We start from the raw sequence: 21359 nt of genomic DNA, 5'->3' as shown, positions 1-21359 counted from the left end.
TAAGAAATTATTTAACATCTTATTATTCACATCAATATGCATGTTCTTTTAAAAGATAAGTAAGCTTCTCAGAATAATTCTACATTTGATTTGTGAGTGTAGGGTGTGAAACTTTGAGCATACCATTTTATTTCAAAGAATGAATACAAATTGCTCAAAAAGCTTAAGTATTAAACTATACATTCCATTACCGAGACAGATAAAACAATCTGCAGAAAGACTCGTCAATTCTTAGAAACACTGTTCTTCTTACAGGCGTCAAGCTATGCTGAGGAAGATAGGGCAGAAGCATGTTTTCCCTAGATATTAAAGTTCCTTAACTCTTGCTTAAGCCATATGGAATTTCCTGGGGGCACTGCACTGTTCCTGTATACAAGTTATATTTTCCAATTTCAAAGCCAGATGTAAAAGTGGTCAGAGAGTGGGATTCATGTGTCTTTATTAAGAAGAAAAAAGACATCTTTTTGCTAAGTGTTGCTTAGTGAGAAATGATATATTTGGTCACACATGTATGCATTAGTTATTGACTCAGAAAATACCTGGTTCTGTAGTAAGGCAATTAAAAGTTTAACTAAGTCAGCTACATGGTAAATCTGTAACTTAAACAGCTTATTTATATCTAGAAAAACCGACATTTGCTAGATCAAGCTCAGTGAATAAACCCATCTAGATGTACCAAGAGCACAAGCACAAGAAAGTCAGTATTACAGAAGCTCAGAAAACTGGAATTGACGGAGACTAAATGTTAAATGTAAAACTAAGCCTTGATTCAAAATGTCACAAAGGGCTCAAGAGAATTCTTATACTAAAACTTGTGCACATCCCTTAATAATCTGTCATAAAGATTTACTACGTAACAATATCTTTCCTTTATGGTAAACTTCCTCACCCAGAGTAGCTAACTCTAATGTGCAGTTCTGCAAAGTATCACTGGTTTGGTTCACAACAAGTACATCCAGGACAATATCATACTGGTTGACATGAACATAAGCTTCTGCATATACAGGATCTGAGAAACCTGTCAATTGGGTGACCTGTCAAACAAAAATAAAGAGATAATCAAATGACTGAGACAATTTAACCAAACATATCCTAGCCAAATGACTAAGTCTGTTAGGTAATTAACAGATGTGCTTATATTAGACAAGGTCATTTTGAAATAGGTCTAATAAAATTGTTTTGTAATACAGACACAGTAATTGAAATTGGGTCATTAGAATAACAAGTCCTAGAGTTTACAGCTCAGTAGCAGAAAGAGGTTAAATATGTTGACAAATACATTAAACATTACCCCAACTTAGGAACTGAATAGACCTGGATACATTTGCAGTTAAATCCCGCAGCATCTAAACTCACCAGATGCTCTCCAAAACTCAGGAAACAAAATTCAGATCGTGTGGTAGTTCCTGCTACCCAAACTCGGGGAACCAGAGAGATCATACAGCAAGCAATGCTTGTAATTTCACAAAGATAAAATTTTAGATGTCCCCCCCAATTTTTTTTAAACATCCAAAGTACAGCACTTTAAAAAGGTAATATTGTCACCAAAAACACAGGCAATAAAAGAAAAAAATAGATAAAATGAACTACATAAATATTAAAAACCTTTGTGGCTCAAAGGACACTATTAACAAAGTGAAAAGGCAACCCACAGAATGGGAGAAAACATTTGCAAACCATACATCTCATAAGGGACCTGTATCCAGAATATAAAAAGAATTCCTGTAACTCAACACACAAAAAACAACCAACCAAATTAAAAAATGAGCAAAGGACTTGAACAGACATTTCTCCAAAGAAGATATACAAATGGCCAATAAGTACTTAAAGAGATGCCCAACGTCACTGATCATTATTAGGTAAATGCAAATCAAAACCACAGTAAGATACCACTTCATACCCACCATGATGGCTACTATAAAAAACAAACCAAAACAGAAAATAAGCGTTGGCAAGGATGTGGAGAAATCAGAAACCTTGTGCACTGAAGGCTGGAATGTAATAGTGCAGCAGCTACGTAAAACAGTGTGCTGGCTCCTCAAAAAATTAAAGCAGAATTTCTACATGATCCAGCAATTCCATTCTGGGTATAACCCAAAAGAAATGAAAGCAGCACCTCAAATAGATATTTGTACATCCGTGTTTATGGCAGCATTATTCACAACAGCCAGAAGGTGGAAGCAAACCAGGTGTCCATCAACAGATGAAGAGATAAACAAGATGTGGCATATATTCACAAGGGAATATTACTCAGCCCTAAAAAGGAAGGAAATTGTGACACATGCCACAACATGGATGAACCTTGAAGACATTAGGCTTAGTGAAATAAGCCAGTCACACAAAAAAACAAATACTGTATGATTCCACTAATACAAGGTACCTGGAGCAGTCAAATTCATACGAATAAAAAGTAGAATGGTGGTCGCCAGGGGCTGAGGGAAAGGGGAATGGAGTTATTGTTTAATGACTACAGTTTCAGCTTTGCAAGATGAAAAAAATTCTTGGGATGGATGGTGGTGATGGTTGCACAATAATGTGAACGTACTTAATACCACTGAACCACAGACTTAAAAATAGTTAAGGGGGTAAATTTGATGTCATGTAAATTTTACCACAATTTTAAAAAACGTATTTTAAAAATTTTCTAACTGTAATATTGCCACTATTAATTCTCAATTTTAAGGAAGAGAAAGTATTTTAGTAGTTCTAATTCTGCTAATCTTATCTTGGACAACAAAATCAATTTGAGACTGTTTACTCATCTAACAGACAAAGGGATTACAGCAGATCACTGATTTGTAAGTTTGATGTATTTGAAGAGTAGAATTGTTTTCTTAATAAAATCCTATTTGGAATTCAGTATATTAAGAATACAAAAGTGGAACTGCCATGTTTGAAGCAGGGGCCAGGAGAAACTGAGGGCAGTGTTGGGGAGGAGTTCCGCCTTCAGCTGTACTTAACTCTACGGATCCCCGAGCTGTGTGTATTAGTCTACGATCCACACACAACTGCAACAAGTATGAAATCATCTCCTGAACTCATAGTCCCATCATACAGTAAAGTATCTCATCAGCTTCTGAGTTTCACTTCATGTTTAACAAGCCTATCAATCACACTGATTTAACAAAAACTGATACTGTATAACCAGTTATTTTCTTTTAAAAAGCAGCAAGACCAGCAACGTCTTGATTACTACTTTCTGAAGTAGCCAGTTTAAACAACTTACCATCGTATCTGACATTTTGTTACCTTGTTAAGTTTAGACGCTAGGGGGTCTGCCGCCTCTTTCCTCTGTGTGTTACCCATTGCCGCCAGCAAACTCAGCTGAAACTGATCTTCCTTGCAGTTCATTTCATTCTTAGCAGTGAGTTGCATGAAGGAAATGGGGTCATCAGGCTGTACTGTCACATTTCTCTTTTCAGATTCTTTCTGTATTGAGAAAACAATACACACACCTCTCTCTAACATGGAAAGAAAGACAGCTTTTTGTAGGCCATTAATAGAGACAGCCCTCACATATCAGGACTGAAAAATCAACAAAATAAAAAAAATAAACACAAAGTACTTTTATGGCTTTATCATATATACCTTACCTTTTGGGATAACTTCTCTTCTTCGAGTTTAGCAGATAACATGTGAGAAAGCGACTGTCTGCATTCCTTATTGAAAATGTCATTCATTAAAGGTGAACATTCAGACAAGACCTTGAGGCACAGGGAAATTCGATCTACATCATCGTCTGTAATTGGCTTCTTAGGAAGAGAGGATTTTCCCAAATGAAGGATAGTGGCCATGAGCAACATGGCCTCAGCGACAAAAGACTAGAAAAGGAGAGAAATGGATTATTTACTGTCATGATTCTCCAACCGCAATAATGTCACTTTATTGTTACTTACAATCAAGAAATAAACCTAATTTTAACATCACCTGATTAAGATTTCAAATCCTTTAGATTTTATCTCCATCTTTTTTTTGCACCCTTTTCCTTCCTTTCTATTCTAAGTCCCACCCTTCATTAACCCTCAACTGAAAGACAGCAATGGCTTTTTAACTGTTCTCCCTTACTCTAACCCCATCACATGCCAATACCATCTTTTTAAAATTCCAACCACAGAGAACTTAAAAGAATGATACCCTTCACAAATTGCTAACATTCTGCCATGTTTGCTTTCCTATTCTACCTCTGTACGTACACTTATTTTTTTAGCTAAACATATGAAAGTAAGATTCTTCATTGCATATATCTCTTAAGAATCACGAGTTTCCTATATAACCACAGTATCATTATCTCATCTGAGAACTGTAATTATCGCAAAATATATATCTACTATACACTCTAAATTCAAATAAATTTTCCTAATTGTCACAAAATATTTTGTTTTTTAAATCCAGGATCAGCTTCATGCATTTTATGTCGCTGTTATTCTCTTTAGTCCCTTTTAATCTAGACTAGTCCCCCTAGCTTTTTGTATTGTTTTCCATCACAATGACTTTTTTTTTCTTTGGGTGAGGAAGATTGGCTGTGAGCTAATATCTGTTGCCAATCTTCCTCTTTTTTTCCTCTCCAAAGCCCCAGAACATAGTTGTATATCCTAGCTGTAGGTCATTCTAGCTCTTCTGTGTGGGATGCCACCACAGCATGGCTTGAAGAGTGGTGTGTAGGTCCACACTCAGGATCCGAACTGGTGAACCCTGGGCCACTGAAGTGGAGCATGTGAACTTAACCACTCGGCCATAGGGCCAGCTTCCCCCAATGACTTAAAGAGCCCAGGTCAGTTGTTTTACAGAATGCCCCCCACTTTTGGTTAGAGTACCAGAGAGGTGATGTTTTATATTTATTAGTATGTTCCATTAGGAGGCACATAACTTCAGGGTGTCCCATTACTGGTAATAGGATCATTACTAGGACCTATCTTAATCCTTATTGTGGGGGCCGGCCTGGTGGCATAGTGGTTAAGTTTGTGTGCTCTGCTTTGGCGGCCTGGGATTCACAGGTTTGGATCCCAGGTGTGTACTCAGCATGCTTGTCAAGCCATGCTGTGACAGTGTCCCACATAAAGTAGAAGAAGGATGGCATGGATGTTAGCTAAGAGACAATCTTCCTCAAGCCAAAAGAGGAAGATTGGCAACAGATGGTACTTGGGGGCCAATCTTCCTCACCAAAAAAAAAAAAGGTTAAAATCGTAAATTTTATGTTATCTATATTTTACCATGAAAAGAATAGGCAAAAAAAAAAAAAAAGGCACCCATGAAGGTACTTGAATTTTGCTCTGTTCCCTCTTCTTAACTCTTGATTTCTTACAATTGGCTATGGCCCCTCCCTACCTAAGTCCAGACATTAGATAAATAAGAAATGGAAAAAAATGTTGAATATATTTATAAAAAAGGTAACTATTTAAAGCAAAAATAATAGCAATGCATCATAGAGCTGACAACATGACATAGAAATAAAATATAGGACAATAGTGCAGAGGATAAGAGAGGTTGGGAGAATGGAAGTATATTGTTGTAAATGAATGTAGAGTCAGAATGGTCAGAAGCTATGATGAAGGTATGAATTATAGAAATGGGAATATATTTAAGAGATATTTCTGGGATAAAAGAGACAATGACTGACTGGATAAAGATGTTGGAAAGAGAGAAGCATTTCTTCACTGGGCCTTGACTAATCCTAGCAAACAGAAATGACTTGACAAACCCTTATATCTCTTCCATTGGATTAATCACAAGGTATTGCTGATATATTACTTTGTCAATTTTACAATGACATTACATTACTGTGTCCATTTCCCCCATTAAACCATAAGCTCCTTCACGACAGGAACTTCAGCACTCACCTTTGGGCCCCTCACTGTTTAAGACATACAGTATGCACTCAATACTCACTTGTGGGGCAGATGTAGAATAAACGAACTTACGTTTTGCTTTTTCTTCTCCTGAACCAAAGCTACATAGCGCAAGGCAATCTTGGTCAGAGTTGTGGCAAGGGAGGCAGCAACAAAGAAATCTCCATCCAGAAGGAATCCTCTCAGGGGAGGTCTGCAAAGCAACCAAGGAAAATGAAACCCACCAACTTCTCAAGCAGCATGCAGCTTTTGTATAAATGACAGAAATAAGCCTGTTTAACACTCTTACTGCCATGTTTCAGTGATAAGGATCTAAATTAGCTCCCTCTTTAGCTTTCAGAACGAAAAAGGAAAAAGAAAAAATACATGGCTTTAAAACTTATCTTCAAATGATGCAAGAGCCAACTGAATAAAGAAAGAGAAAATGGTTAAGGGTGTATGTACCAGAGCCAATACGCTACATTCAAATCCCCGCCTATCTATTTATTTATTATGTCCCTTTGGGAAGTTACAAACCTCTCTAAGCCTCAAACTCTTCTTCTGTAAAATGGGGTTAATAATATACTTTATCTCAACAAGCTGTTGTCAAGACTATATGAGACAAACTACTTACCAGAATGCCTAGCATACATTAAGCAATCATTAAAATTTTAGGCATTACTTTCATCATCTTCACATAAAATTGGAGAGCAAAACAAAGAGGAAAACATCAAAACTTTATTCCATCAATTAGAAATGGAAAATATTCAAAATATGTTTCCCAAATACTAATAGGCAACAAAACTCAAATATCACCAAAGTTACCTCCACTTAGCATTTTCTACGTGAGTAAAATAATTTTAGTTTAAAGAGAACAGAGTTATTTCAGTGAAACACTTAAGGAGCAGAGGATTAAAACCATCACGACAATTCCTGGGAAGAACTTAAACATCCTTCTCCTTTCAAATATCTTAAATGGCAAAGATTTCCCTTTTGATCAAAAAACCAAACTACTAAGAGGAAAGAAATCATCTGCTTTACACACAGGAGTAATAATCAAAGTACAGGGGAGGGCGCAGGTGCTGCGAATTACCTTTCCTCCTCTTTCTTGGCGGGTCTAGAACTGCTCAGGGCACTCTGAGTTGCATAGGTGCCCATCTCAGTTACCAATTTCTGTACCGGCCCCACAGTTATTTCTTCTTCAGGTTTCAACTCACCAGCTTCTTTCTTTATTTCTGACTCTACAATTGGGATCTAAAAATCAATTGTAAACATCAATTTAGTAATCATACCAACCACAAGCAAAATCATATTTAAACAATCAATTCTATAGAGAAGGCATTCCCCCAGTAAGATTTTCGGAACTTGGAACTCTGCTTTCAATCTTCTTTCCTTCCCAGAATAATGCAGTGAAAACAACAGGGCCTTTGGAGATGGATGCCACTTACTAGTTGTATGGTTCCGGGCAAGCTAATTAAACTACTTTGAGCCTCAGTTTCTTTATCTGTTAAATGGAAATCTTAATTCTTTCCACATGAGTTACTTAATAGGAAAATGCTTAGGACAGTGACTAAGACAAAGTAAATACTCACTAAGTCTTATTCGTCTTCTCCATCCCTTCCCTTGAAAGAAAAAAACAGCATCCATCCTTCTAAAACGAAACGAATCTGACTTATTTATACACAATAAACTTCACCAACTAGTATTTTTAAAAACCAAATGGGTACTGCATAATTATTCCTCAATACCAGTCTATCATCTAACTGAAGAGCTCTAAGAGTCTTCAGTCATTATCTACTAATTCCTTTATTGTATAGATGAAAAACCTGATGTCCAGTCAGGTTAAGGAACTCACATCCAACGTGCCAGAGCTAACTATTGGCAGAAGCAAGACTAAAACTCAGGTCTCCTGACAAGCACTGTTCTTTCTATTCTACCATATGGTCATTTGGAAAAGGAAATACTGTTAGTTTTAGTGCATAAATATTCTAAAAGCAGTTCTGTTCCTATAATATTTGCATCCTTCTTTCAGAATGCATAGGCTAAAGCAGAATTTTACAAGTCTTCTTTTTTAAACACAGAACCTTTTGTTCAAATAAAATCTTACTCAGAAGGGTAAAAATAACAGATAAAAGAACAGATGTTATGGCTTAAGGCAGGGGAGGGGGGACTCCCCGATATTCCCACAGCCCCTAAGACTTAATTATCTGGGTAATTAAAATGCATTTTTAAGTGTTCTTTAACCCAGACATTACTAAACAGAAACAGGAAAGCAAATCAAGACATAAATGTCAGATTCACTAAAGTAAAAACCATCATCTAAAGTAGCATTTACTAGAGTAAAACATACCTCCCCAAGGGACCTGCGGACCTCCGTCATCACACTCTGAATATCTTCCTTGGTACTGCAGTATTCTCCCAGGATCCATAACGCTCCTCGGTAAATCCTAAGGCAGGAATACAAGTTCTGAAACACTGACTTTGCCAACAAATCTTGAAGCACAGGTCTTTCTGAATCTAAGCTCAAGCAAGAAAAGATTCTGCAGTTCTAAGGGACTATGGATGAGATCTTAAGAAAGAATATAAAAAAGACAAAGTTTCTTTGATTCTCTTCAGAAATCACAAGGATTAAACGGAAAATAAGTGTTCTCACCCATCATTATTAGGAACATTCTAAAACTGGTAAGCCCAGCAGTAAAAATAAAATACTAGGGGCCGGCCCGGTGGCGCAGCAGTTAAGCATGCACGTTCTGCTTCTCGGTGGCCCGGGGTTCGCAGGTTCAGATCCCAGGTGCAGACATGGCACCGCTTGGCAAAAATCCATGCTGTGGTAGGCATCCCACATATAAAACAGAGGAGATGGGCATGGATGTCAGCTCAGGGCCAGTCTTCCTCAGCAAAAAGAGGAGGATTGGCAGATGATAGCTCAGGGCTAATCTTTCTCAATAAATAAATAAATAAATAAAATACTAAAATGTTTCCCAGAAAGGTGTTATCTTCCACTTAGGACAGAGTTAAGGTAAATTTGATTTTTATCACTTACTACTATACGGACTGTATTATTTTAATGTAAAAAGTAATTCGCTTTCTATTCAGTAGTCACTGAAAAGAAGAGGCAGTATGCTAAACAGAACAATAAACAAGGAAGGATCAACCAATAGAAAAAAAACAAAAACACAAAGTAAAGAAAGCAACAATTCTCTAGTTAAAAATGTTAAACTGAAGGGGCCAGCCTGGTGGCACAGCAGTTAAGTTTGCACGTTCTGCTTCTCGGTGGCCCAGGGTTCGCAGGTTCAGATCCTGGGTGCGGACATGGCACCACTTGGCAAAAAGCCATGCTGTGGTAGGCATCCCACATATAAAACAGAGGAAGATGGGCATGGATGTTAGCTCAAGGCCAGTCTTCCTCAGCAAAAAGAGGAAGATTGGCAGTAGTTAGCTCAGGGCTAATCTTCCTCAAAAAAAAACAAAAAAAAACAAAAAACAAAAAAATGTTAAACTGAATAAAGTCTTCCATCATCTTTTCCCTAGGATTTTCATTAAATTTATTTTTAAAAAATTCTAGACACTGAAGCCCTAAGAGATTATGGTTGCCAAAAGCAACACTTTGATATAATTTTTTTTTCTCACAAAGGAAGCAAATCTTTTCTCACTTCTATAAATATCACCACATTTTCACATCATAAAAACAATTTTGTAGTGGTCCCTTCTTTTCTATGTAGGCAGATATAATGCAAGTCTAGAATAGTCTATTTATCAGATGCTTTAAATCACTTTAGGATTCCCGATGTTTTAGAGGAAATCAGAATAGAGAAACTTAGCTAAATCACTCATACAAAAAAAAATTTTCCCCATAGATTATGGATTAACCGTGGGTGGAGATGAGGTGATATTTACTGACACACTTATTTTGGCTTCTCTTGAGTCATCTCTCCTCCCTTATATTTTCTATCAACTGACCCTTTAAAGATAAAAATGGTAAAATGCTTACTTGACTTTACATTTAAACAGATTTTAAACCTACTTGACGGATTTAATAGCATGAAAGACTTCAAGCATCTTCTCAACAATAAGCATTCTCAGGTTATCAAAGCGCTGAATGGCTTCACGGACAAACTCCAAGACATCAGCAGCTGCTGCTTCATTATTGTCACTGAGAAATTCCATTAACTAAAAGAAAAAAACGGAAAATAGGATAACAATAACATAACTTTCAGAAAGAAAATTATCTAAGGTTTAATCAGTAACTTAAACTTACAAAGAATGTAATTAACAATTCTCAAATAAATAATAAACTGTTTAAGTTGAGAGACAAGCACCATTATGTAAACAAAGGCACAATGGCTCTTCTGTTTTATGTGCAGCAAAGTTTATTACAAAACTCACAGTAAAACAGAAGCAGGAAATCCACAACTCAAAATAAATTAACTGGATACTAAAACTGAAATCATTTTAGAGAAAATTCAGAGCTCAAAGGTAAAATTTCAAATTACACTAACATACCTCATTCTCTGACAGTGACAGAAGCAAAATACTCTCGGTGTGTGAAATTTTTCCTATAACTGAAGCCTTCAATTTTAAGAGGTAAAACTATCTGAAAGAAATACTTATTTGCTCTACTGAATGATAGACACAGAATAATTTTACTTTAGGTAGTTGTAACAAACACCAATTATAATAACATGCAGAGGTATATTTGTCACTACATTTTGTTTATTTTTTGATGAAGATGTAGAAGGAAGTCAGTCCTTATCCTTCTGAGCTTAAGAGTGGACATCAAGATCCCTTCTGACCATGAGATTTAGTGATTCCAGACAGTTGAGATTTCCAGAATTTAAATGTTGGATAACCAGAATTTATTTTAAATTCTTTTAGAGAATTTCAAAATTAAGGTCATCAGAATTACATACCACAGGAATAACATTTGCAGCCATATCTGGAAATCGGACAGAACAAGAATGCAATGTTCGCACAAGGAGTTGTCTATATTTGTCAGTATCTTCATGCTCAGTCACGTTATTTGTTTTAATCACTTCCTTCTTCAGGACAATAACCAGCTACAGAACAAGGTAAAAATAAGTGAGAATTACATTATGTTTGCCTTAAAGCTTACAAGGTGCTGTCAGAGTTTTGTTTTACCTCTTCAACATTCCTAGAAGAGACAAGATCCAGTGCTAACTGCAGAGTTTTCTTGCGTACTTCTAAATCTGGTGTGCTCAATACTCTTAGGATGTCCATAACCAGATCCTGAAAAAAACCAAAAAATCCAGAATTAACACCAATATTTCTGGTCACAAGAAGAAAATCTTTACTGTAGAATGGAGGATTCTGTCCCTCATCACCAATTTGATCAATAATAAAATCACTAGGGGTTGGCCCCGTGGCCGAGTGGTTAAGTTTGCGTGCTCCACTGCAGGCGGCCCAGTGTTTCATTGGTTCGAATCCTGGGCGCGGACATGGCACTGCTCATCAAGCCACGCTGAGGCAGCATCCCACGTGCCACAACTAGAAGGACCCACAATGAAGAATATACAACTATGTACAGGGGGGCTTTGGGGAGAAAAAGGAAAAAAATAAAATATTTTAAAAAAATAATAAAATCACTAGCAGTGAAAGAACCAGATATTTTGGGTATATAATATCACACGATGCATTCAAACTGAAAATGTTTACTCTGACTCTATCAAGCATTAGATCAAACTTACAGTTTATAGGAAGTAGAGAAGTCAGAGGAACAAGCTAAATGACACCACAAGAGAGTAACCAGACACATCCAGAAGGAGAAGCATCTTACAGGACAATTAGTCTGGCCTCTTTAACAAGTCACTGTCATGAAAAAGAGACACTGCTTAAATTAAGAGATTTAGGGGACACAACCAGATATGAGGTATGGTCATGAACTGAACAAACCAAACAAAAAATGCATTTGGGGGATATCTGGGAAAATCTGAGTTTGGAGTTGGTATTAGATAATATTAAGAAATTATTCACAATTTTGTTAAGTGTGATAATGTTATTTTGGCTCTGCAGGAAAATGTAATATTTTAAAGATGCATATTTAAAAAATCTATGGCAGATAAATATTTTAAAATATGGCAAACCTAATTTATGATTAATTTTACTTGTTTAAAACTTCATATTTTTTAAAAACCTCACTGATGAAAAAGTTCTAAAAATCCTAAGAATGAACTCTTGTATAACTTTCATTTACATTCACCAGTTGTTACTATTTTGCCACATTTGCTTTATCATACTCTCCCCCTAAACATTTTGGTGTATGCCTTCCACAAATAAGGATAGTTTCTTATATAACCACAATAAAGTTACCAAATTCAGAAAACTTAACATTGATAACAATCCTATTAATTAATATACAGTCTACATTCACATTTCTCCAACTGTCCCAATAGTGTCTTTTATAGCAAATTTTTTGTTATTGTTCTGATCTAGGATCAGCAGTGAATTTAGCTGTGATGGGGCTTTATTTTCATAACAATCATTATTCTCACAGATTAAATAGGTATGCTGATAATTTTCTAGTATCTAATCTTTTATTCTCAATCAATTGGTATATTTTCCAAGAAATGTAAATTATATTCAAATCAAAAAGAATATATGTCTACTGCCAAGAATACCAAGTACAGTACAAACAGAAAAGACTTTAAAAAATAACACATTAATTCAAGCTAGAAATTTTTTTTTTTTTAAAGATTGGCACCTGAGCTAACATCTGTTGCCAATCTTTTATTTTTTACATTTTTAATTTTTTTTTTTCCTTCTCCCCAAAGACCCCCAGTAAATAGTTGTATATTCTAGTTGTGAGTCCCACTAGTTGTGGCATGTGGGACGCCGCCTCAACATGGCCTGATGAGCAGTGCCATGTCCGCGCCCAGGATCCGAACCAGCAAAACCCTGGGCCGTCGAAGCTGAGTGCGTGAACTTAACCACTCGGCCACGGGGCCAGGCCCCAGAAATACTTTTTTTACAGCAAAGACAATACACAAAAAAGCTATGGTGATTCAAGAGTTACACCTTAGTTGACCAAAATTTAAACTGCCCAGTCTCCAAGCGTTTAAGCCAACCAAGATGGCAAGGCTTGGGAAATATCACAACTTAGAAAAGATTTTATTTAGGATTTCTCTCTTTCAGATAACATTTACCTGTAGTACTCGTTCATGAGCAGGATGTTCTTTCAATTCTATCAATCGATCCAGAACTATGAGCTTTACATTGTTGTCACTCTCCTTAATAATTAAGTCAATGTAACACTGAGCAGCAGCCTAAATAAAAAAGAAAGATTTTTAAGAACACATTCATTTATCTTAAACATAGAATCTGAAAATAAGGAGGGAAAAAAAGCCCCCAAGAAGCCAAAATATATCCACTACTCCTACACTAAACGTTTATGCATTTTCCCCAGAGGAATGTGCCCCTCCATTCCCTAAGTTCTAACAGATCTCATTATTTTTCAAGTTTACAAAAGATCAGAAGCTCCACAAATTAAAAGGATGAAAAGGGACTGCTACAGGCAGAAATACTTATAAACAGCCAAAAGGGGTTGAAACTAAGGAACAAGGCAGAAAAAAGCAGAGAGAGAAAGCCCAGAAGTATAGCTATGGAGCATCTTTTAGCTTAAGTGCAAAGTCTAACACATCTGCATTATAGCACAGAAAAATCAAAAACATAAAGATGACCCTGAGACATTAAAAGCAGAGGACAACAGAGCAAACCTGAAAAAGAGTTCCCAATGACCAAAGCTGGAACAATTTGATCAATAAAATAAATAACAATAATAATGGAATATAATCCATAGGATAAAATATCCATATTGGTACAAAGGAAGAAAGAAGGAAAGGAGGGAGGAAGGAGAAGGGACAGCTCTTCCTCGCAGAACGCCAATTAATAAACGTAGAATGAGGGAAATAGAAAATCAGCATTAGAATACCACAGTAATAATTATTATAGACAAGATCCACTGATGGATGCTAAAATTAGTTGGTGTAAGTCTGAGGAGAAATAGGATATTTGCACTGTTTCACAGTATCTAAAATCATAATTCAACAGTGGAGAAATCTGGCAGATACCATCTTAAAGGACTGATCAAGGTTAACATCACCAGTAATAAGACATATCAACATCATGTACTCCTTGATACAATTCACTGAGAAGGGTGCATCACTTCTGTGGTATTCTTCCCCAAAATGCATAACCTTAATTATGAGAAAACATCAGACAAATCCAAATCGAGAGATATTTTACAAACCAACCCAGAACTCTTCAAAAGTGTCAAGGTCATGAAAAACAAGGAAAGGTTGAAGAACTGTCACAGATTGGAGGAGACTAACACATGACAACTAAATGCAATGTGGGATCCTGGACTGGATGCTGAGACAGAAAAAGGACATTAGTGGGGAAACTAGTGAAATTCGAATAAACTACTTAGTTTAGTTAACAGTATTGTTCCAATAGTAATTTCTTCATTTTGACAATTACACAATTGTTATGCAAGACATGAACATTATGGAAAGCTGGGTGAATAGTAATGGGAACTCTGTCCTATTTTTGCAACTTCTAAGTCTAAAATTATTTCACAATTAAAAGTTAAAAAAAATTTTTTTTTTTAAAGTACTGGTGAGTACAGCAGTAGATTCTCCTATTTACACAATCTGGCTTTCTAGAATAATTCATTCTCTGAATATATTAGGAGATCCTCATATAGTCTTGATATACTAAAGAAGATAACATTCCATTTTTGAAAATACTCACTAGAATCTTTTTGGAATCCAGAATTCATTTTCCCAGATCTAGTTTCTAATGTAATTAAATGATGGCGAGAGCTTAAAATACCAGTAGCATTCCCCAGAAACTAGAAATATTAGTATTTTTTCTGTCTCTGTCTCTCTTTCTCTCCATATATATGTATGAAAGCAGGAAGCAAGAAAAGAAGGAAGGTCGGACTATGTAAGGAATAAAATAATTTCATAAAATTTGTAGTGGTAACATCTATGCCATGTAATGCCATGTAACCTCACAGTAATGTCACTCAATCCTAAGTGATAAGACAGCATATCTATCATCTAACTGGCACCAAAAGAAATAAGCGGTACCTTGATTGCCGTAGGTGCACTAGACAGTGTCACCAATGTTCCAGCGGCTTCATATTTTACAGCAGGGCTAGATGACTGTAACAGGTTATAGATGCAGCGAATGAAACGAGCCCTTTCTGATGGATTGGCATGACAGACCTGGAGAAGAAAACATTTAGTTTTCAACTGACTTCAGGGACACTTGCTTTCAAATAAATTTTGTTTTTAATAGATGTCAGCTTATAGGATGCCAGTTTTCTTAATCTGAAAGCTAAGAATAGTCTTATAAGGACATCCAAAGACACTGGCCAACATGGGATGAGACACTGTGACACAACACTGGTAAATTCAGAAAGAAATGGGTTTTACTTTAAATAATTGTTATAGATATTCATTTATTCACTCAATCATAATTTATATTTTCACTCTTGCACAAAAGGTTTTCAGATGACTTTATAATAAAAGATACGCAAACTATACACAAGGGAAAGAGGGAAAGAAAAATCTAATGAAAGCAAGGCCAACACCACATTAACCAAGTACACTCTACAGGTACTGTGATAGGATATTAAATTTGGTTCTAAATTTTTATTCTGGATGTCATGTCAAAAAGAGGGAAACGATGGATTATATAAATCTCAATAACTGAACAAAGGAAAATAAGTTTTTAAAGCAAGAAAGACAACTCTTTTTCAAGTACTACTACTTATTATTTGGAACCATATTCAACATTGCGGAGACAACTAAAATTTTCTATCCCATTCTAAATACTTTTAATACCTTTACCTGTGAAACAAATACTCCTCATTTTTTCTCCTTTGAAGTTAGTATTTGTTAGATTTTCCTCAAATGTATATAGTCAAATCTCTATTACTTAGGTATGACTCAAAAGCTATTCCCTCTTACTATAATCTGGACCCTAATAGACAAAGAAGTCACTGGATAGCAGAGAATCTCTATTTTTGAGAACCTCAGTGGCACCCTTAAACCACACACATCAATTAAAAGGAGCTATCTATTTATATTCAGGTTTCATCTTAAATGTCAGTTCCAGATGACTCCTACCCTGTGTTGAAACAGGGTCTCTCCTGCAGAAGCAAAGATGGCTGTAATAAGTTAGTAATGTCTGCCATGGGTATTCTGTCCATACCATCCTATTTAATAAAGTTGTTCCCGACGTATATTTTTGTTAGCCTCCAACAGCATCAACAACGAAATTGGATGTTTACTGCATCTTTTATTTTATTAGAACATTAAGATACAATCAATTCTTTCAAAGGATTTATCAAATTAAAATATTGTCAATAAAGTACTTCATTTTAAAACCCAAATCTCTTACCTAGTTTTAGACTTCCTATTAGTCAATGGCCTACAACGTGATGTTAACATATGTAAAGTCTCTCTAGTCTCTTTTACAAACAGGGAACAGAAAAAGTATTTCAGGCTTTCTGTTTGATTTTAGATTTCCAAAGTTGTCTAGTGTGTACTCAAGAAAAGACCCCGAGGGGCTGGCCCGGTGGCGCGACAGTTAAGTTAGCATGTTCCACTTTGGCAGTCCAGGGTTTGCCAGTTCAGATCCCCAGTATGGACCGATGCACCACTTGTCAAGCCATGCTTTGGCAGGCATCCCACATATGAAGTAGAGCAAGACCAGCATGGATGTTAGCTCAGGGCCAGTCTTTCTCAGCAAAAAAGAGGAGGATTGGTGGCAGATGTTAGCTCAGGGCTAATCTTCCTCAAAAGAAAAGACCTTGAATTTTACTCCAAAGCCTAATTCATAATCTATTCATTGACTGAGAAGTACATAACAATTTCTTTGCAGCTGTACTAGGTCATGCCATGAGTTTTTACAGAATTTTTCTTTTTTTTTTGGCAGAAGATTAGCCCTAAGCTAACATCTGCTGCCAGTCCTCTTTTTGCTAAGACTGGCCCCGGGCTGACTGTGCCCAGCTTCCTCTATTCTATGTGCGGTGGCTGCCACAGCATGGCTTGACAAGCGGTGCATAAGTCCACATCCAGGATCCGAACTGGTGAACCCTGGGCTGCCGAAGCAGAAGGTGCAGACCCAACCACTGTGCCACAGAGCTGGCCCCTTTTACAGAATTCTTTATGGAGGTTTAGAAAGAATGGAAGCAAGTACTTGGAAAATACAATATACCAAAGGAAAAAGAAAAAAAAAGAGTTCATAAGCCATGCTATAAAATATTTCTACTATTAAAGCATATTATCTTAGCAATTAAGCAGCATCCCAGAAAGAAACTATTTAACCTTGTCTTAACTCTTCTTTTTGTTTGTTTATTTTTTCACTGAGGAAGATTAGCCTTGAGCTAACACCTGTGCCAATCTTTCCCCACTTTATATGCGGGTTGCCTCCACAGCATGGCTGACAAATGGTGTGGGTCCATACCCGGGATCTGAACCCATGAACCCAGGCCGCCAAAGCGGAGCATGCTGAACTTAACCACTATGCCACAGGGGCAGCCCCTGTCTTAAACTCTTAAAGTTTATTTTACCCACCACAGACTAGTCTTACCTTATAAATTAGTTCAACAATAACCAATTGAAGAATGTCTCCAAATGTCTGAACTTGATCAATACAAGTACTTAGGTAATCCAAAGCTCGATCCTAAAAAAATAAGAATATTTATCAAATTCCACCTCACTCAATAAAAGGACATACATAACTAAATATAAAACAAGTAAGGAAATAGGAGCAAAGAATAAAAATGAAGATTAACATATAAATATAAAACATAAAGTCAAATATATTTTCTAGAAATGGGCAGCAAATCTGGGGTCTGAATTTTCTAGCAGCTAAACCAAAACAGTAGATTCATATACTTTTAACCACTAGTAGAGCTGGATATAGAGTTGATATTCACCTATGAATTTGAGGAGCCTAATAAGGATGCTCATCTGCACTGAAGGCCACCCTTCTTGCACACACATGGCTCAGGGTGGCCTCTATAAAACTGTTTTTCTCTAAAACAATTTTAGATTTATACCAACAGAAGGAAAAACAGGCAATCAAAGCCCCAAAGTAGAGTGCCACAGACTATGGCCATAATAATTTCAATCTGGAAAAACTATAAAGTGGCTGTTATTAAATGCCTTCCTGATATTTACTTAAAAAAGAATATATACAAAAGCAATATTCCAGAGAAGGGTTAAGAAAGACCTCTATTTGTATACAAATTTAGTTCAAATATCTAAAAAATCAAAATACACAATTCGCAAGTACTACAAACAAAATTACTGACTGAAAATTTGATTAGGCCTATGCAATACTTTTAATTCTCATTTAAATACAGACATAAAAGTATTTTTTTAAAAATACTTCACCTGATCTGCATGAATTAGCATCATAAATGCATTCCTTTTGCAACTTGCATCCTTCTCGTTCACCAGAAAATCATGTATCAGTTCAGGAGCATCAGGTATAAGATGTTCAAAATTTCTTAAAGTAAAACAGGTAATATCAATATTTAATAAAAACCCACTTTGTTATTTTAGTAACTCTCTGGATGCTACCAAAATTAACCTTTATCAAACTTTATAACACTACCAATTGTTTTTGCTTTTTTAAACTTAAAATCAATTAGAAAATTGTGGGTAGGAATCACAAGCTTATATATTCATTAAGTTATCAAATTACATATTTTCTAGTTCAATGCAGAAAAAGCTGATTTATTCAACATGCTATCTATCAACTGGATCTCTCTAATAACTGTCTTTCACATACTTTAGGAAATAATATTGATGCTTATAATGACAACCTCAAGGTACTGAAGGATCCTTCATTAAGAATTCTCAGAGGAAAAAAAATAGTCCCTTGAATTTTATTAGGTATGCACTGTATTTATTTACTTACTAGCTTACTTCTTATTTTAGAAGTTTTTAAGTATTTGTAGTACACAGAACAATGAACACCAGTTTAATAAAAACCATCACTTAGCTTCAACAATTATTAATTCATAGCCATTTTTGTTTCACCTATAGCCCTGCTCACTTCCTCTTCTCCCACATTATTTTGAAGCAAATTCCAGATCATTTATCATTTCTTCTGTAAATGTATCAGTATGTTTCTCTAAAATTAAGGACTCTTTCTTTTTAAAACTGATCATAATACCTTATCATACTTTAAAAAAATTTTTAATTTAATATCATCATATAGTGTTCAAATTTCTAATTATCTTATAAATGTCATAATTTGTGTGTGCACTGTAGTTTAACTTCTGAAATTTGTGTAGTATGGTAACTTTCACAGAAGTCTACATTATTAACCAGAATACCACTTTCCCTAATAGATAACAAAAAGTAAGAGAACTGTGAAATTATATAATAATCAACTATTAAAGTATAAAGATGTTTATAAAAATTACGTCCTTTTTCTAAATGGTCTGCCACCAGTGACTGTAAAAACCAAGTATTCTAGCCTCATCTAACTGGTTCTCTGAATTGTTTTTAAAGTCCAAAATCTTAAGCTTTCTAAGAACATGAATCAGTTGAAAACTGCAACCCTTCCTATTAAAAAAAATTCCTTTCTTAAGGCTTCTAAGGATAAAAAGAGAAGACTCAAATTCCACAAAAAGAGAACTCTAAAACAGGGTCAAAGCCTATAGGGGCTAATCAAGTTAACAAATTAATTAAGCGGGCTAGAGAAATACAATTGAGAATGACAAGCCCTGTTGTAAACTGGAATGTGTACAATCTATTTAAAGGGGCTACTGTCATTCAATTTCAGCAGATTGCTGTCATGAACAAACCAGGACCCAGTGCTGCCAGATCTTTTGACTTTTCAATGTTGACAACTTAATGGTAATAAGGAAAAAATATTGCTCAGACTAAACAAAACAGATCTGGAAGCTACAAACAATCTGCAAAGAGCCACTGTGGAACCTCTAGTCTAAATGACTAAAGAGTCCTCACAGAACTAAGCCAAAGGAGTATCTTTATTTACCTATAAATAGTATAGATGGCCAAAACAGCATTTCTCCTGACATAGCTGTGTCGATGCTCCAAACAAGCTCGGATAGCTGGCATTAAAGGTTCTAGCAATTCTGCTTCTTTCAATTTGCAAAGAAAACGAAGAGTAGATCCTCGAATAAATTCATTAGGATGCTGAAGATCCTGACATAAAAGTTTAAACACGAAATGCTGAGTTCCAGGATTTTACAAAAAACTTTTAAATGCAAAACGTTTCAATGAAAAATTCAGAAACTATGTTTGAGGAAAAAGACCTAGATTATTAGACAATTTCCAAAAGATTCCTGTGATTAAAGCATTTTTACTTATCATGTCAAAGTCATATTCTGTCACTGTTTTTTATTAATAACAAATAAAAATGCACAGAAAATGCCTGAAAAAGCAATAATAAAGCTTTTTGCAATAATCCTTTACAACTTCAGTTCCACATATCTACAACTTACATCCTATCCAAGATTTAATTTTAAAAATTAAAACAAAGCCCATTCTACCAATTTCATAGTTACTCAAAATCAAATTCAGAAATCAATATTCAGAAAAATAAATATTGTTTGGTTTACCTTTCTATATGCATCACATACAAGGATCATTTCATGCAAAAGTCTCCCATCTGGAGTTGTTTTAGGAACAATTTCCCAAAATACCAGGAGTAATTTTTTGATGGTGTGATCCTGAAGAGGCAGCACGAAGCGAATGATGGTCATCAGAAGCCCAGGAAGCTTTTCACCGTTCAGAATCATAATGATTACTTTTTTCAGAGCTTCAGTCTTTGACTTTACATCTCCTTTTTCTGATTCAAAAATTAGGGAAAAAAGGCCAATTATTTCAAAAGAAAATTCCTCAGAAAATTTTAAAAGCAATTAACAAAACATTTTCTCACCTTATCAGTGGCAATGGTAATAAAGGTACTAACTCAAGTGACAAGAGTTCTCCACCTGGTTCTGCCACAAACAAGCCGTATGACTTATACAAGTCATTTATCTCTGAAAGCCACGATTCTTTACATATAATATAAAGGCAGTGGATAAGATCTCTGGTCCCTAACCAATGGAATTAATGCAGAGGCCATGAACCAAATAATGCATGTCTCAAAAACACATGTAGCTATTTTTCAAAATGTAAACAGATGCTGTTAAGTGCTTCAGAATTCAAAGTAGCTTTTGGTCAGTGTGTATTTTCTCAATGAAAGTTACAACTACTATTATTGGGGGGAGGGCAGGGGAGGACTGACATGTTTTCAACATTAGGGAGATCCTCAAAGTCAAAAAAGTTGGGAACTAATATACTAGATTAATTCCAAAATTCCATCATATTTCTACAAGCTATAAAACTTTAGAATCTTTCTTAACAAATTATCTAAGAAATTGGAATAAAAGTAAAATGTACTAGATTAGTAGCCATTATTTAGAATTACATACACTGACACATAAGATGCTAGTTTATTGTTACTTAGCCTAAAAAA

General features: G+C 35.5%; 1 protein-coding gene across 3 annotated transcripts in view; it reads right to left on the bottom strand.

Annotated features, from left to right (window-relative positions):
* The window catches only part of COPB1 (COPI coat complex subunit beta 1), a 31015-nt gene that overhangs the window by 5832 nt on the left and 3824 nt on the right, over positions 1–21359 (bottom strand). For all 3 annotated transcript variants that reach the window (XM_046685695.1, XM_046685694.1, XM_046685696.1), the window contains exons 3-17: positions 20458–20687; positions 19872–20041; positions 18254–18368; positions 17445–17537; positions 14933–15070; positions 12986–13105; positions 10965–11072; positions 10736–10882; positions 9850–9995; positions 8176–8272; positions 6919–7079; positions 5919–6039; positions 3594–3821; positions 3250–3429; positions 890–1034 (exon numbers count right to left, since the gene is read on the bottom strand). In XM_046685695.1, the coding sequence (XP_046541651.1) occupies positions 890–1034; positions 3250–3429; positions 3594–3821; positions 5919–6039; positions 6919–7079; positions 8176–8272; positions 9850–9995; positions 10736–10882; positions 10965–11072; positions 12986–13105; positions 14933–15070; positions 17445–17537; positions 18254–18368; positions 19872–20041; positions 20458–20687 (2199 nt within the window). The remainder of the gene's footprint in view (positions 1–889; positions 1035–3249; positions 3430–3593; positions 3822–5918; positions 6040–6918; positions 7080–8175; positions 8273–9849; positions 9996–10735; positions 10883–10964; positions 11073–12985; positions 13106–14932; positions 15071–17444; positions 17538–18253; positions 18369–19871; positions 20042–20457; positions 20688–21359) is intronic.

The sequence above is a fragment of the Equus quagga genome, chromosome 14 (assembly GCF_021613505.1).
Source record: "Equus quagga isolate Etosha38 chromosome 14, UCLA_HA_Equagga_1.0, whole genome shotgun sequence".
NCBI classification, from domain to species: domain Eukaryota; kingdom Metazoa; phylum Chordata; class Mammalia; order Perissodactyla; family Equidae; genus Equus; species Equus quagga.
Note: the sequence above shows the minus strand (reverse complement) of the source record. Positions and strands in the feature narration are given on the sequence as shown.